The 17370-nt window shown below is 39.2% G+C and overlaps 3 protein-coding genes across 3 annotated transcripts; 1 reads left to right on the top strand and 2 right to left on the bottom strand.

Moving 5' to 3' along the window:
• LOC104755614 lies at positions 1996-4155 on the bottom strand. The gene is made up of 6 exons (XM_010478025.1): positions 3811-4155; positions 3512-3667; positions 3188-3431; positions 2933-3099; positions 2692-2844; positions 1996-2494 (listed from the first exon to the last, which is right to left on the bottom strand). The coding sequence occupies exons 1-6, from the start codon at positions 3853-3855 to the stop codon at positions 2144-2146; spliced, it is 1116 nt and encodes a 371-aa protein (XP_010476327.1). The 5' UTR covers positions 3856-4155; the 3' UTR covers positions 1996-2143.
• LOC104755615 (serine/threonine-protein phosphatase 2A 65 kDa regulatory subunit A gamma isoform-like) lies at positions 4547-8705 on the bottom strand. Its single transcript, XM_010478027.1, has 13 exons — positions 8594-8705; positions 7868-8305; positions 7236-7482; positions 6912-7024; positions 6726-6805; positions 6435-6576; positions 6247-6327; positions 5871-5975; positions 5569-5751; positions 5385-5477; positions 5145-5284; positions 4983-5049; positions 4547-4844 (listed from the first exon to the last, which is right to left on the bottom strand). Exons 2-13 carry the CDS (start codon positions 8258-8260, stop codon positions 4725-4727), a joined length of 1764 nt encoding a protein of 587 aa, XP_010476329.1. The 5' UTR covers positions 8261-8305; positions 8594-8705; the 3' UTR covers positions 4547-4724.
• LOC109130072 lies at positions 11846-14156 on the top strand. Its single transcript, XM_019239290.1, has 3 exons — positions 11846-12713; positions 12802-12994; positions 13077-14156. Exons 1-3 carry the CDS (start codon positions 12471-12473, stop codon positions 13721-13723), a joined length of 1083 nt encoding a protein of 360 aa, XP_019094835.1. The 5' UTR covers positions 11846-12470; the 3' UTR covers positions 13724-14156.

Consider the following 17370-nt stretch of genomic DNA (forward strand, 5'->3'; position numbering starts at 1 on the left):
AATGATTTGATTACATTACAATAAGACCCGGAGTAGAAGTTATTGGAATTGGTTGCATTCATGGGACGAATATGCTCGAATCCGAAAAAGCATAACTTGCCATAAGTATAATCTTACGAATTTTTTATTGTCGTCTCTTAATATATAATTTTGATTCTCATTCATACAAAATTTGCACGTTAGCTGCAAGGTCCTTGTCGTAGAGTATATTCTCTGCCTTTGGTTGAGAGAAGACTTTTTATTCATTATGTAGATAGGGTTAGGTCACTTAATATATTTGCAAATTTGGACAGTATCTCTAAGAATCTTGAATTAATCTAAAGATTCTTTTAATCAAATTGTTTAGCAGCCGTACAGGTCCTACCATTAGGTTCGCCATTCCAGGTGGCTCTATATGCTATGTGGCCTTTTTAAGAAACTTGTGTCTCTATCAGATTATTGGTGTGGGCAATATAATAGTTCCTCTAAGATGTCTACTAAATATAGTTTTAAACGAGGTTTTTGATAACAAATAGTAATACCTACTCAATAGAATATTTTATGCTCTATTTTTTTTTCAATTTGCAGATTTTTCAAACCCACTTATACGATGGTTTCGTTTTCAAGATCGGATCAACCTGGCTAGTCATTCCATGTGCAGAATAAACAAACAAAGTAATATAATTATTTAAGTATTTTACTTTTGAAATATAATACGATATATAAACAGAGTGTTTTGACGATAGATCCAAATGACCAGGAACAGGATTAGGATTCATTAGGTATAAGTTTTAAAATAATTAGGGATATGCTAAGCTTTAAGCATGAGTTAAGGTGGCCTTTCACACAAGTTAAAGGACATAATGGCTCCTGATTATATAAAAGAACAGTAATTATATGACTAAAACAAGGGAAAATACAAATAAATATAATTCATTAACAGAGTTGAATACTTTTATTGGTCTATCTCTAACACTAAAAAAATCAGATACATGGGATATTCGAATTGACCTAATTAAGTCGTTCTATTAAACTAATAAGAAGAGTATAAATTCAAATACGGCCTTACCTTTATCAATTATTACCTTCTGTACTACACATACATGTCTTAAGTACGTGCTAATCTTGTTTTAATCCTTACCAAAATAATGTTTGACATTGTGAAATCAATCTTGTTTTAATCCTTACCAAAGTGGTTGACTTTGTGAAATTAATCTTTGACTTTATAATATGAAAGCTTTGGAATATTATCTGTGACTTGTAGTTGTAGTAGTAAATAGATAGAAACACGGAAAAAAAAAATATTTGAGAATGTTTTAAAATAGTGAGATAATTATAAATTAAACGATATGCACTGTCATCACATCTACAGATACGAGTTATTTACAGATATATAGTTTCAAACAATCTAATATCTGTTTATTTATTTGAAGGTCATATTCATTACCTTAAGATATCAAAATTAGTTACTGGTTCTGACTTCAACATTTGTCTAAGTTTTGGGCTTAACGAGCCAATGAGCCAATCTGAGTTTGGGCTAATCCTATCTTCTTCTTTTTTGGACAAACCGGCTAATCCTCTAGTACCTAATGTTAAATGTTTTTTTTTGAAAATTTTGAACCAAAGATGAAAATATACTTTCAACTACAAAATACCAAATCTGCATTCCTTTTCTTCCTACTTAACCCAAGTTTAGAAAATAAAATGTTTCAAAAATATTTTTTTGTTTATGTTTTTTTTTTCTAGGCATTTTTAGTTAGTAATTGCCGATGAACTGTAAACTTCAAGAAAAAAATACATGAATACTATTAGTTTAAAGCTAGAGAAAATTGTTAAGCACAAGAAATGATGCAATTATAATCAACTATTGTTTTATATGTGTGAAAATTGGAAAAATTAGGAACATAGGGAGAATAAGATATAATATGCATTTTTTTTTATATGTGACGGTTTCATTTTGATTAATAGTGTAACCATTATGTAAAAGTTAAGGAAAAGAATCAAGATTTTGTAAAACAGAGTATATTATTGCACAATCAGATAGCTTTAATCCAATGGCAAAGAATTGTATCAACCTATATCACAACACCTTAATCTCTTCTCCAAACTCAAACGTTAACCAAACAAAAAAAAACTATCATACAGTTGGGTGAATCTTATTCTTCTACGACTTGATTCGAAGTTCTTGTTCCAATCTAGTGGGAGTGTAAGCAATGAGTTCAACAATCTTTCTACCTTCTGGATAAGGTATCTCAATATTAATTGGAATCTTCTGTAAGATCATTGAATCGTTTAACTTCTCATACTTGGTCATGGTTTTAGTCACTTCCTCTCTCTCTTTCTTGAATATAGATATCCACGTGTCGTCTTTCCACGGCGTACTCTTCTTCACGGCCGCTAAGGCTCGCCTGAGCACCCCAATCGCGTCACCTATTCTATCTTCGGATTCCAGCACTTCCGCTAAGTATTTTTGGCTCTTTAGCTCGTGGAAAGCTCCCAGAGTTGATACATATTCCTACACGATCAATCAATATAATCAATCATCAAGTAGTAGAGATTTGTTGCTTCATCTAGCTTCTATGTAAAATCTAAAGCAAAGTTAAACGTTTTACATTCAAGAAACAGAGGATTAAGGCATTTGAGTGAACCAAGAACACCAACTAGATGAGCTACAGACCAAGATAAATAAATTTTTACAGATACGTGACTTACAAGAAAGCGGGTGGATAGGTCTTTAAAGTCTCCGTTAGCTCTAGATGACAAATGAGCATAGGCTTCAGAAAGCAATTGAGAAACTCCAAAATGAAGTTTTGACAATAGGCTTGCGCTTGTGCCGCTCTCTTCAGCGTTCTTTGTAGTTACAGCCTATTTAAAAACAATATGTCTCACTCTATTAGCATCATCAAGAAAATATATATATATGAAGCCACCAAGAGTGGTAAAAGCCACTAACCTGACCTTCAGCTAAACAGAGGAGACTCAAAGAAGAGCAAAGGGGAGGAGTTAGTTCTGGAAGCTTCCCTGGAGGAACACAATTTTTTAAAGAAGGAAGAATCTCTTGAGACAGATGATGGAATACTCCAGATGCTTCCCGGTACACTGTTACCGAATCCTTGTACTCTATTTGTAATCAGGAGCAAGATAACGATGGAGTTAATGAAAAGTAAGTATATGGAAGCAACTAAAAAAAAAAAAAGAGAGACTAAACTTGTAGTGGATCCTAGTTCCATTGCTCTCTCGCGAAGCTTAACTGCGAAAACGAAAGTAACCATTGCGAGCTCGAACATGATGTTATCGACTTGGAAAAATTTAGGACATGTACGCTGAATCAAAGTCTGAGAGATCAATCCACTACTCCATTTTATCTTAAGATTCGATACCCTTTTAATGTTATCGGCGTAACGCACCAAGTTAAGGAGTACCGGAAGGTATTTTCGAAGTTTTTGAATATCCTGAATAATCCAAAAACAATCTCTAAGCAACAAACGAAAAGTTTAAAAAGCTTACAAAATAAAATTGGTTTATAAGTTACCTGGTCGCAATGAGAAGCTCCTCCGTAGATGACTCTAGAAGCTGCAGAAGTGGTTTTGTTTACAAATTCTTCGACTGCTTTACGCCTACCACTTAACTCTCTAAATTCTCCTAGTGTAATCGCACTAGAAGTTTGTAACGTGTTCTGGAACAAAATCTGTGAGGTATAAACAATATCACAAAAGTAATGAAGAACGCTACAAAACTATTCAAAATCACAAATTATACTAAAACCCTAACATCAGAATGTGGAATCCGAATCGTTTATAGAGATATCGACAAACAGAATCAAAAGGTTACCTCTTTAGTTTTTGGTTCTGGAATTAGGTACTTCATCATCGTCATCCTTCTTCTCTCCCAAACACTTGATTACGTAACTAATACGCCAGAACGATAAACAGCATAAATAAACATAACCGAGAGAAACAGGAGAAACTAAACTCTAATTTTGTTGTTGTTTATATAATAAACTCAGAAAACGCAATTCCTGTGAGTTTTAGGATTATATTTTTTTTTATATAAAGATATTCAGATATATTTGTATTTTGTAGTTTCCTTATCCTATTGTAGGTAAAAAAAAAAAATCAAATAGAAATATTTATTAGGAAATTTCTTAAGAGGTGAGAAATCATTAACAAAAATGCAATAAAATCGAAGTGAAAACGTCAATAAGAAAACCTTTGATCCAAACATATAAATATATATATTTGAACTTTTCGAGGGAGTTTCAGATTGCTTCCTAGGTCAATTAAGTGATTGTGTTTCCTTGTACGACAAGGTTTTGACTTTTGATGAAGTCTTCTGAGCTAAACCAACAACGAGCTGAATCTGATGATGCTATGTGGAGTATACAAAGCCCATGGACTTTAAACCAGACGACTCGATAAGTTGACTAATTAAAAATATCCCAAAGTTACTAATTAAATTAATCAACTAATTGTTTGGACTATTACGAATTTACGTACTACAATTTCTAAATTTCCTTTATGCACAAACCTCTACCGAAGCCATTATAAATTCTCAACTGCACAGTGGATATTTTAAACTAACCAAAAATAACATGAAGCCAACATTACATAAAGTAGCAGAGAGACACAATTGACAAACTTCGTACGGTCAGTTACTTGTCAAAAGTAAAGAGAACACACAAGAAAGTATCGTTTACAAAACCTCATTTAATACCAAACACATTGTGTTTGTGTTTTCATCATTTTTTAGCTAGACATCATCACATTGTCAATAGACTGGAGAGCTTGATTTGCGAAGAACCGTACATCAACGTCCGGGTCTTCACTTAGCTCCACCAAGCATGGCCGTATCATGTTCTCCACGACCTTTCACAACCCAAAAAAAATACAACAACATATGAATATATGAACGTTTTGATTCCCTAATGAGATCAATGTGGAATCATAAGCTCTTTCTCTACTTGAGAACCAAAAAGAGAATGGCATGTGAATGGATACACTAACCGATTGGTCAACTATCGGAATGAGAGATTGCATCATTTTGGCGACGTTAAATTTGATGTTTGGAACTCTGATAAGAGAAAAAGTAGATTCTTACTTAGCTATTTAGAAGCAATGGATCGAGTGGACGAGATAATATGTTTCAAGAGAGAGTGAAAGACTTGCCTGTCTTTCGATGCGGTTATAACCGCAGGCAAGAGTTTGGAACATGTGATTTCAGATCCCATTACTGGAGCGAGAAGCGATACTGCGCGAAGAATCGTCATCCGGTATAGATAGTGTGGATTGTTGATCATCTCTAGAACCTGCACAAGTATATATAGTTATATCAGCAATAGCAAAAATGATCGTTTTGAATCAAAGTGAAGAAAAAATATACAATACGCTTAAGATTTCTAAACAAACCTGAGGAACTATATGCTGCATTGCCCACTCAGGACCAAACTCTTCAGCAAGACGCTTAAGATTGTTCGCAGCAGCTTCGCGGATTGAGTGAACCTGACAATCAAAAAGTTTCCAAAATTTTCAAAATGGTAGAAAATACAGATTTAACTATCTGATGATTCAATGGAGGTAGAGAATGAGGGACCTTGTCTTGTAACCATTGCATGCAAAGAGCACCAAGCTTATCGTCAAAGAAGCCTACACCTAATTGGCTGGCCAACAATGGAATATACTCAATTATAGCCAGACGTACCCTCCAGTGCCTGTCTTCAGCAAGTTCTACAATGGCTGGCAATAAAGATTGTGATAGTAGATCAATCCCAATAACCTGCCAATATTATTAAAAAGAAATAAATCGCATCATCATCTGAAAAATGGATGGACAAAGAAGTTGCTGTCAAGTAGTCTTTGACTTCACCAAAACATGATAACTTGATCATAACAAACCTGGTTCACTTGGTCAAGTTTGCTGATAATGTTTAAGCGTACATCAGGAAATTCGTCCTTCAATAGGGAAAGAAAGATTGGAAGAAGATGCTCAATTGTTGCATCCTGCAATGAATGTCAAAGCCAAGTTAAAACATGCAGCTAAAATATCTTGCATAGAAAAATATAGTCAACTGGTTACGGGCTACTTCAACCCACAGCAAAGATAGATACATTGTTTCAAATAAAAGAAATTATCATTATCTTAAAGATGCTAAAGCTGCATATAATATAATGAGCATTTTGACTCCAAACTAGAGAGCGACATGAATTTTTGTATAGATGAAAATATTCATGGTAGGAGAGGCAAATCGTATCGATTTTTAATTTCGCTTACCTTACCCAAGACTGGAGCCATCCCCATTATAACTGAGGCCAATGCAGATCTGACGTGCTGAGAAGAGTCTGATGATAATTCCTACGGGTCAATTTAACGATAAGCTAATAGTAGTAATAAGCAAACACCCCAGGTTTTATTGGTCCTTTGGGCAATATGAGATCACTGAAATACTCCTAAGCGTGTACCTTTACACAGGGAAGGATGTGCTGGATCGCGAGTTCAGGGTTTAATATGCGACAAAATTTGGTCACTTTTCCAGCAGCTGCTATCCTAACTTCAGCCTCATTATCACGAAGTAGACGAACATATGCAGGCACCAGATCCGTCCTGCAATATAAACAAGGATTCAGGAAAACTATCAAGATGACTCAACAAACATTACCATACCTCTGAAGCTAAGTTTGATATAGAATTGGAAAAATAGAGGTCAACAAAAAAACCATTAAACCATAGCTAAGTTCAACACCATTGCTTACCTAGTAGGCTCTGGTCCAACAGCTTCACAAAGTTCATAGAGCTGATTTGCAACCATATAACGCACACGCCATGACTTATCCTGCTCAGACACAAAATATCAAGATAAAGCAGCACATACATATCTGCCTTACAGCTTTCCAAAGCTCATCAGCAAAAAATCTTATCACATTCACACATTTACTCACCTGCGAGAAACTGACAATTACAGGAAGAATGTGTGTGACACAGTCCTGGGGATCCAACAAATTCCCAAGAGCAGCACAGCCCTCAACAGCCAATAATCTAACAGAATCTTGATCTGATATTAATGTCAATAAGATAGTCAAAAGCTATATGATTATCATACAAGTAATACACTGAAACTGATATTGGACAAAGCTAATGTGCTGCTTAACTTCAACTAATGCAGTAGCCCTATAAATTTCCTTTATTTACATAAAGAGACTTGATGAAAGTTTTTAAGAGGTATATGCTGGCAAAAGGAAACCATATAAAATTGGAAAACATACCATCTTGCGTAAGATCCTCAAACATGGACATAATGTCAGTCTTCAAATGAGCTGATTCAATTGTAGCAGCAAACTTCCCCAAATTCGTTGCTGCAGCTCTGCGCACCATTGGCATGTCATCTTGACACAGCTGACTGTATAATGATCTTAGCTCCGCCTTGAGCGGATCTGGAGCACTTGGGTATGCAATATGGAAAATCCCACATGCTGATACCCTAGCTGTGAACCACTCACCAGCTGAAAGTCGCTGTTAAACAATAACGGTGTTCAGTAAGCTTAAGTTGGTGGCACAGTATGAGCATAGCAATCATTTTGGTTCCAATACACGTGTATGGTCAAGAACAAAACCACAATCCAAAAGAACGCTAATGAAGCCAGAGATATATGATTGGATGTTCCCGTAGATCAATCAAAATAGATGAAAACGACTTCAACCTACTGATTCCTCTAAACAACTAAAAAAGAGAATACTGAAACAAGAGGCAAAAGCTTATTCCCAAACTAATGGACCCAAAAAGTCTATGTTCTTTAGCTTTTCCAGTAGCTCAATTTCACAAGGCTGATTAAGTTAGACAGAGCACGGAAAGGAAAAAATTAAATTGACCAAAGAGATTTGATAAGAGTTATCTAACCTTAGCGAGAGGAAAGAAATGCTCAACCAAGTCATTCTCCCTCATCTGAGAACCAATTCTGCAAAGTGACTCCACAGCTTTCTCCCTGACACAAGTTTCCTCAACAGTCGAGAGTGTCTCCAGAGGTGGAAGCAAAACATGAGCATGCTCAACGCCTCCAACATAAGGAATAAAAACACCCAACTCTTCGGCCATGGCCAGAAGCACCTCATCGTCATCGTCATTGTTCTCACTAAGAAATGGTATCAGCTCTTTTCTAGTCCTCTCCTCTCCAAGAGCACGAGCAATGATAGAAAGCCGTCTAATAGAGTTCAATCTAAGCTGAATATCATCGTTCTTAAGCTCGTCTATAAGCACGGCAATCGGATACAGAGGCTCATCAACCATAGACATCCTGACCAAATACTCCAATCACTGCCTACGTTCTTCAACTTGTCCCTATATCAAGAACGATGTCCACAAAAAAGTCAGAATAAAACAATGCATATACTACCATCGATAAAGTTACAAACTTTAAACTCAATTCCGCCTATTCAAAGGTTAGCCATTTATTCTCAAAAAAAAAAAAAAAAAGCATCAGAATCAAACACGAAAGGAAGACCTAGAGAACGATACTACAATCCAATGACGATCTAAGCAAATAAAATGGGATTATGAGATTCAGATTCTCATATACATTTGAAATTGTTTCTAATTGAAGAAAATTGAAATGATCGAGATTTTTACCGATTATGCTGTGTTCACTTTTCCCAGTTTGGAGCGATCTATCATCAATCAGAGAGAGAAGAAGGAGAATGAGAGAACCGGAGTTCTTCTTTCTCAGCAGAGCTTAACCATCTCAAGCTGTGTGTACATTGAATTGGGCCTTTCTAAGAATAGAACTAAATGGGCTTACGTATAATATATAAAAGGTTCATATCTTTTACAATACGGCGTCGTTTTAATATATATCTAAATCTCCATTAACCACACCCATTAAGGCCATAACAAGTAGTCATCTAACAATTTGTGAACATTAGTTGATATCTAACATACGTAGATTTATATATTTTTCCAATCTTCAGTTTCAATAGCATGTCCCCTCAACCTCAGATGGTCAAACTAGAATGGATATTTTAAGGGCGATTTAGGTGGATAACCAAATTCACTAAAAAAATGAAGAAAATAGCATGCTAATCATAGGAATTAGGTGAGTAACCAGAGGGGGCTGTGATTTTACCATTTTACACCCACATGTCGTGAACAAGAAAATGTGATGGCGGTGGAGTTCAATGACGTGTCCTAGTAGGCTTGTAGTTCTGTTTAGTGACCATGCATAAACCGTAAATTGTCTAATCAGTGTCATAACACAAAACTTATTAGCAAAGTAATTTGAATTTAAAACTATATCTTAGCTATGGTATAGAGTTTGTGGTGAATAAATAGAGTAGAGCCGTCGCTTTCTTTATCAGTTCGAACAGCTGTGTTGTGAATGGTATGAACGAGGAGAGTAGTAGGTTCGCAGTAAAGGAATTTATTCCAACCGAGAAGGTAAAAAGCTTTAATTTGTCTGGTTCATTAATTGTGTTGCTGATGCGGATCTTTCGAAAAGTGGTTCACTATGCCTATGTGTATTAAATATAGTTTCCATTTTCAACCGTACTATATAGCGGCAGCAAGTCTATAAGAACTCCTAAGTGTGGATATGTAGATTGGGATGAAAAGAGCGTGGTGTGTTTGATCCGTATGGTTTTAGATTAATATTGTATAGGACAGTAGTAGCAGGTCGTATACGGTCCTGTATATCACTGTTTTTTGATATCCTACTTACGCCTCTGTTTCCATGTGTGTTCGCAGATGAGTGTGAAAGACCAGGTGCGTGTGATTTTAGGCGAGTGGATAAAAGTCGATAGTTTCGTATGGAACTTTGAGCCAGAGACAGTCCCGGGGAACCATTACGTCTGGCTTAGAGATGGAATGACATACAAACAACTGGTGGCGAAGGTGAAGGAGAAGCTGGTGTTGCGTGCACATGAAGTTGTCATTAAGATGTCTTACCAATTTCCTGCATGGTTTGAACTTGATGAGGGTAACAGATCCACCCCGCAATACATTACTGACGATGAAGACGTTGCTGTATTCATAAGGATGCGGTGTTTTATAGAAGAAGTTGACCTATGCGTAAGTGTTGTTAACAAGAGTTGTCCTGAACAAGCTTCGCCCCCACCTCCGCGGAGACATTGGCTGCGCTATGTCTCTGCTAATGATGATGAAGATTCTGAATCAGACTCAGATGATTTTGACTNTGATATTGACTGGCATGAATTTGCATTAGACTACTCAACGCCAAAACCGAAACAACAATCAGAAAACCAAACAAACGTTGCGAAGGAGGATATCATCATGGCCTCGGTGCAGCCGACAGCGCAGTCAGGCATCGTTATCAAAGAAGGCGGTGGTAGCAGTCGGAAGAAGCCTACTAGCAGTTGTGCACGTGATAAAGGAAAAGCTGTTGCGGATGCTGATGGAGAGGAAACTTCTTCGGACAGTGATGACAATGACTTCCAGATTGTCCCCTTTTCGCAACCTGATAATCCAATGCTAGTTGAGTGTAGCCAAGCTCGGCCTCGCCACAATGATCCTGTCACCGAAGGTGAGCCAAATAGACCCCCCTCTGACGCAACTTCTACTGGGAGCACAGAAGGCATAGGTGTTGAAGTGGAAGTTAACTCTGTTACAATGTGGGGACGAGTGGAGGAAGCCTTACATTCCATGCTATCAGANTGTGTTTGATCCGTATGGTTTTAGATTAATATTGTATAGGACAGTAGTAGCAGGTCGTATACGGTCCTGTATATCACTGTTTTTTGATATCCTACTTACGCCTCTGTTTCCATGTGTGTTCGCAGATGAGTGTGAAAGACCAGGTGCATGTGATTTTAGGCGAGTGGATAAAGGTCGATAGTTTCGTATGGAACTTTGAGCCAGAGACAGTCCCGGGGAACCATTACGTCCGGCTTAGAGATGGAATGACATACAAACAACTGGTGGCGAAGGTGAAGGAGAAGCTGGTGTTGCGTGCACATGAAGTTGTCATTAAGATGTCTTACCAATTTCCTGCGTGGTTTGAACTTGATGAGGGTAACAGATCCACCCCGCAATACATTACTGACGATGAAGACGTTGCTGTATTCATAAGGATGCGGCGTTTTATAGAAGAAGTTGACCTATGCGTAAGTGTTGTTAACAAGAGTTGTCCTGAACAAGCTTCGCCCCCACCTCCGCGGAGACATTGGCTACGCTATGTCTCTGCTAATGATGATGAAGATTCTGAATCAGACTCAGATGATATTGACTGGCATGAATTTGCATTAGACTACTCAACGCCAAAACCGAAACAACAATCAGAAAACCAAACAAACGTTGCGAAGGAGGATATCATCATGGCCTCGGTGCAGCCGACATCGCAGTCAGGCATTGTTATCAAAGAAGGCGGTGGTAGCAGTCGGAAGAAGCCTACTAGCAGTTGTGCACGTGATAAAGGAAAAGCTGTTGCGGATGCTGATGGAGAGGAAACTTCTTCGGACAGTGATGACAATGACTTCCAGATTGTCCCCTTTTCGCAACCTGATAATCCAATGCTAGTTGAGTGTAGCCAAGCTCGGCCTCGCCACAATGATCCTGTCACCGAAGGTGAGCCAAATAGACCCCCCTCTGACGCAACTTCTACTGGGAGCACAGAAGGCATAGGTGTTGAAGTGGAAGTTAACTCTGTTACAATGTGGGGACGAGTGGAGGAAGCCTTACATTCCATGCTATCAGATATGACTGACGATCCGGCGTTGTTCTGCCGTGATGCACCACCAGTATTCAATGATGGAAAAGGTGAAGGTAATTCATACTAACAGAGTACAAGAAACATATAGTAGGTATTGTAAAATCAATATTATGGAACATATGGAAACTAACACTCTGTCGCGCTCGTACTGCTGCAGGTGTCGACACAGCTATATCAGACATACAGTACGAAGGGGACAAGTTGTTTGTTGGGCGTGTTTTCAAATCAAAGTCAGATTGCAAGATAAAGATTGCCATACATGCTATCAATCGGAAGTTCCATTTCAGGACAAGCCGGTCAACACCAAAATTCATGGTGCTCAAATGTATATCGAAGTCATGTCCGTGGTGTGTTTATGCAGCTAAGATTGATTCTTCTGATCATTTCCAAGTACGCCAAGCAACTCAAAAACATACCTGCACGGTTGATGAGAGGAGGAGCTACCATCGACTGGCAACCACACAAGTTATTGGAGAGATAATGCAGAGCCATTTCGTGGGCGTGAGGCGTGGTCCAAACGCGGCTGCAATCCGCAAAATTCTACTTGACGAGTACCATATCAACATATCTTACTGGAAAGCTTGGCGTGCAAGGGAGGTGGCAATGGAGCTGTCAATGGGTTCAATGGCTGGTAGCTATGCCCTTCTGCCCACATATATTGGATTACTACAGCAAACAAATCCCGGGTCTGTCTGTTTCACTGAGCATGTCGACGAGCCTGATGGGGCAATGCGATTTAAATACTAATTCATCGCATATGCAGCATGCGTTAAAGGGTATCAATACATGAGGAAAGTTGTGGTGGTTGATGGAACTTCCATGAAGGCTCGATATGGTGGTTGCCTCCTTACCGCAAGCTGTCAAGATGGCAATTTCCAAATTTTTCCGCTTGCTTTCGCGGTAGTTGATAGCGAGAACGATGATTCTTGGGAGTGGTTTTTCAGGAGCCTTTCTACATTCGTACACGACACCACCGACTTAGTTTTCATTTCAGATCGACACAACAGCATATATACTGGGTTGCGGAAGGTAATTGTTAAGAATTAACGTCTGTTCTTTTGTAACATATAGTTTTTAAAACACCTCTGCTGAAATACTAATCACTATACCATTTTAGGTATACACTGAGGCGCACCACTCAGCCTGTACGGTGCATCTTTGGCGCAATGTGCGCCATCTATACAAGCCCCAGTTGCTGGCTGGTCTAATGTCTTCGGCAGCTAGAGCATTTGTCATTGAAGATTTCAACAAAAAATTCTTGGAAATTCAACGAGTTAACCCTGGTTGTGCAGCTTATCTAGTGGACATTGGTAAGCACTTGGTCAACTCTGTTTCAATCTAACTTACTCTGTATTCAATTAACAGAGATAAGTCATGAATATATTTTTACAGGGTTCACACACTGGACCAGGGTTCATTCGCAAGGGAAGAGGTACAATATCATGGACAGTAACATTGCAGAGTCATGGAACCAAGTACTTAAAGAGGCCAGAGAATATCCCCTCATTTGTATGTTAGAATACATCAGGACGACAATGATGGAATGGTTTGCTGTACGCCGAGCTAGGTCTGCACGTTCCGCTTCAGTAATAGCTCCAAAGTGTCGTGAAATTGTTGAGGAGAACTTCGAAAGTGCCATGTCTATGGCGGTTCGGCCTATTAGTGACTTTGAGTTCCAAGTCCAGATAAGGAGTGGAGAATGCTTCACTGTTAAATTGGTTGAAGGGACATGCTCATGCAACGAGTTTCAGTGTTTGAGCATACCTTGTCCGCATGCCATAGCAGCCGCAACGCGTTTAGGTGTGTCTATAGATACATTCGTTGACACAGCTTACTTTGAGGAGACTATCCGCCACTCATACGAAGAGAAGATATATCCAATTCCATCTGTTGGTGGTCATACTACGGCGGATGCTGCATCTGGAACCAGGGGTGACCTTAACCCACCACGTTCCCGCCGTCCACCAGGTAGACCCAAAAAAATCAGGATCTTGTCTAGAGGAGAGTTCAAGGTTTGTTTTATTAGTGTGAAAACGTAGTTGTACTTATCCCTTGCTGTGTTCCATTAATGCTAGACAATCTCTATTTATGTTACGTTAATGCAGCGTCCGCGCCCTAAATCAACAAGGAGATGTTCCCGTTGTTGCGGCACAGGGCACAACAAGGCATCTTGCAAAAACGCCATATAAGTAGCTATCTACAGCAATGGGGTACGTAGTATGTGCGGAGCGATGGTCTTTTGGATGTGTTCATAAATAATGGAAGCAACCAGTGCAATGATGTATATAGTATCGGTGACAGGGGCAATTTTTGACTCAAAATAATTTGGTATATCCAAGGATGGTGTATACCACTTTATTTTGAAGTATAAGCACCTCTACTTCTGTTCATATATTTGTATCTGGTTGCTAAATCGTCTATGGTGTATATAGTGTTGTAATGCTCACTGGCACAATGGTTTGTTTTTTGTGTAATATTAATAAAATACCCTGCTTGGCTATGTAACTAGTAACTCGAGTTCTCTTCTATGGCACTTCACGAACATATCAAGGGTCCAATCGATAAAATAGAACGTATCATAATATATTAAGTTCACATAGAAAATATCCTACCATACTCTAAAACCCTGGGAAGGTGCTTCGCCTCCCATGACAGCATGTGTTGTCATTGTTGCAATTTCCACTATCTACTCCGGCTCAGGTTTATTAATGCAGCTCTGTCAGGATATAACAGTCATGACACGACTTCTAAATGTTTCTCCAAACATTGGCGACCCGGTTATCCACGTAAGCCGTGGTCACTGCAAACAGGAAGTGTTTGACAACCTATGGGAAAGTGGCTTTATCCTGACAGAGATAAGGCACTATACCCTACAAGACTCAACATTCAGAACCCCAACCTCAGACTCGGTTTAGGTCCCTCCGAAGAAGCTTTTAGTGCCAACATCCATGCATCCGTTGACTACGGTTTACCAAAAAACGGCACTATACCCTACAAGACCCAACATTCAGAACCCCAACCTTTGCTTTGTTTAATGAAAATTGGAAGAAGAGTTCAGTTTGATTAAATGGTAGCTCTAAAAGAATAGTAAATAGACTAGGGAAATAGAATAGTATAATCTCAAATGTAGAAATAATAATTTAGCCTCCATCCAATCTCAGTAGATATAGCTTAAGAATTTCAAGAGAGAAAGAAAGAAAATACAAGTCCTCTGCATTTTGGTGCAGAAATCTGATAACATCACAACGATAGCCTAACCGCTTCAACGCCTATATTGGATTGGTAGCAGCCGAGAATGTAGCAAACGCACCAAGAGCATACTGCTTCGCCGCTATTTGTACTTTCTCCTCATCAAGTTTCCTATAATAAGTTGCTAAGGACGATACCGCGTGAAGCTCGAGCAGAATTAGCGACGCAACTTTGACATAGGCTACGAGACAAAGGATTGGTCAGGTCGTCAAACATGTAGATGACCATGTAATGTTAAACACAACTTGCACAGAAATTGCTTACCCCGATTTGAACAGCGGAATGGTATACTAGGCCGCAGGATGGATAGAGGATCAAGCCCTCGAGTAGATGACCCTCCATTATCAACATATTTTCTTATTAGATATGGAAGCATAACGGCAACGTGTTCTACATATTTATTAATTTGCTGATCCGTCAAACAAGATTTGTTGCAGTCTAGAACCATAACCTGCCATGTCGTCAAATCAATAACAAGAGCAATCCAGTGTTGTCGCTCGATCTGCATGGGGCTGTATAGAATATCAACTTCACTAAACTAGTTAGGTCGCATTCGAAATGGCAACGCCGTTAAATCAGAGAATGGGAAAGTGGCTTTATCCGGCGCTCTTCCAAAACGGTTATATTGACGGTATAGCATGGACAGAAACGAGGCTGGTATGAAATCAAACCGCTGGTTAGGACTGGCATCACGATGAGCTTGGATAAACTTAACCAGCATATTTGCCCCCTGTTTTGAATACAATGTACATGGTTAGCCAAGTTGGTGAGAANTTGTTTTGAATACAATGTACATGGTTAGCCAAGTTGGTGAGAAGACAGAATCACTAATACAAGAGGGTTGTTGCAAAGTATAAATAGCTCCCCAACTCATCTAGGAATGTCGTCGCTGTATATATGCTTAGAAACTCAGTATTATCCACAACCATGCCACACGACAGCTGATATGATCTGCCAATAGGTATTCAGCAGCAAATCACCATGTTAAATCAGTTGCTCAAATTTATGCAGAAATAGTAAGGATGAGTCATCACTTACCTGGCCCTTTCCATTTCACGGAGGAAAACCTCGACCAGTTTGTCATCTGGAGTGGAGAAAGCATCAAACCCCCCCCCCACAAACCTCAAGGGGACCACGGTACTCGCGGTAACTGTCGACTCAACTTTCTCTGACTGCATCGAAAACCTGGACCTTTTCCTACGGTTACCATCTTTGGCATTTTGTTGACTACAAGCTTTGTTACCAATATAGTCACTCAATGTGGAAGAATCAGGTGCAACTTGTTCCTTGCGTATTAAGCGGATGCTCATACGAGTAGGTGTTGCTCTCTTTTGAGTCACCCGTTTGGTCCGCCTACTGGATCTTCTCTGCGAGACTCTACCCTCATCCTGGGTCAAATCAACGATGTCTGAAGCAATTTCTACATCAACCTCATTACCTTGCAGACTGGGGGACGGTTCCTAAAACAAAGTAAATAGTGTATTTGAAACTGTTAAGCTGTATAGATTCGCATAGTATATGTAAATTAATAGGATACAAGTTATACCGTAGCATTATTCAAAGTTTCTTCCGCCACAAGTTGTGTAAGTCCTATAGAGAAAGTGGGGGGGTCAACATCAGCCATGATGTTGACATCTCCATTGGACTCCCTGGACTGGGCTTCACTCTTGTTAGGTTCCTAAAGGTAGTGAAACGTATCCTAGTTATTCGGGCCTCAACATGTAAATTACAGAGCAGTAAGGAACAGCAAACAAGAAACAAACCTTGCCGGACGGATGCGTGTCTTCCGCCTGGCTGCTTCTACCACCAATTGGTTCGGTTGATTCCTGTACAATCACAAAGTTAATGACATGCATATTGATTGGTAAGTATGATACATTCGATCTTCCATATACATTCGTGCATCCGTCCTTACCTTCGCCTCACCGCACTTAGCCCGCTCCACATTACCAACGGGAGGGTTATCCTCCTTATATGCTTTCAACATTGAACCCACCTTTTTTCGAAACTTTGAAGTTCCCTGACAAAATAATTCATCAGTTCCAGGTCACGTTTCCTCTGTATTAGATTAAAGCATTCCTCACACGCTTCTACTGCATGTTTGATCAAAGTAGGCACGTCAACATTCTGAGAACTGGTAGATCCTAGTCCGACACTAGCCCTGCTTCCTTCGGCTTGGGTTGGTGTTCCCTGGGTGCAACCGTTATCACACTCTTCATCATCGTCTACCAAAGGAGCGTGTGGTCCGTCATCATGGATGGAAGCAACATCCACTCCACCACTCCAGCTGTTGTGTTCAAAAGGGTACTCGTCTAAGACCATCTCGACAAGATGTGTTACGTTTTCGTCTTCCTCCTCGTCTGTGAAAACGAGTTCCTTGTCTACCGAATCTAAATGGCCAGCCAACAAAGAACACACACGCGCCTAGAAATAACGG

Source organism: Camelina sativa, chromosome 17 (assembly GCF_000633955.1).
Source record: "Camelina sativa cultivar DH55 chromosome 17, Cs, whole genome shotgun sequence".
NCBI classification, from domain to species: Eukaryota; Viridiplantae; Streptophyta; class Magnoliopsida; order Brassicales; family Brassicaceae; genus Camelina; species Camelina sativa.

Bases quoted from the DNA above. Each gene is read 5' to 3' on its own strand.
- LOC104755615 (XM_010478027.1), bottom strand. From the start codon at position 8,260: ATGTCTATGGTTGATGAGCCTCTGTATCCGATTGCCGTGCTTATAGAC. The intron at 6,328-6,434 runs GTACACGCTTAG...ATTGACCCGTAG, and splicing joins ACATCCTTCCCTGTGTAAAG to GAATTATCATCAGACTCTTC. The intron at 5,478-5,568 runs GTCCCTCATTCT...TTTGATTGTCAG, and splicing joins TGCAATGGTTACAAGACAAG to GTTCACTCAATCCGCGAAGC.
- LOC109130072 (XM_019239290.1), top strand. From the start codon at position 12,471: ATGAGGAAAGTTGTGGTGGTTGATGGAACTTCCATGAAGGCTCGATAT. The intron at 12,714-12,801 runs GTAATTGTTAAG...ATACCATTTTAG, and splicing joins TATATACTGGGTTGCGGAAG to GTATACACTGAGGCGCACCA. The intron at 12,995-13,076 runs GTAAGCACTTGG...ATATTTTTACAG, and splicing joins AGCTTATCTAGTGGACATTG to GGTTCACACACTGGACCAGG.
- LOC104755614 (XM_010478025.1), bottom strand. From the start codon at position 3,855: ATGACGATGATGAAGTACCTAATTCCAGAACCAAAAACTAAAGAG. The intron at 2,845-2,932 runs GTTAGTGGCTTT...GTTTTTAAATAG, and splicing joins TCTGTTTAGCTGAAGGTCAG to GCTGTAACTACAAAGAACGC. The intron at 2,495-2,691 runs GTAAGTCACGTA...TTGATCGTGTAG, and splicing joins ACCTATCCACCCGCTTTCTT to GAATATGTATCAACTCTGGG.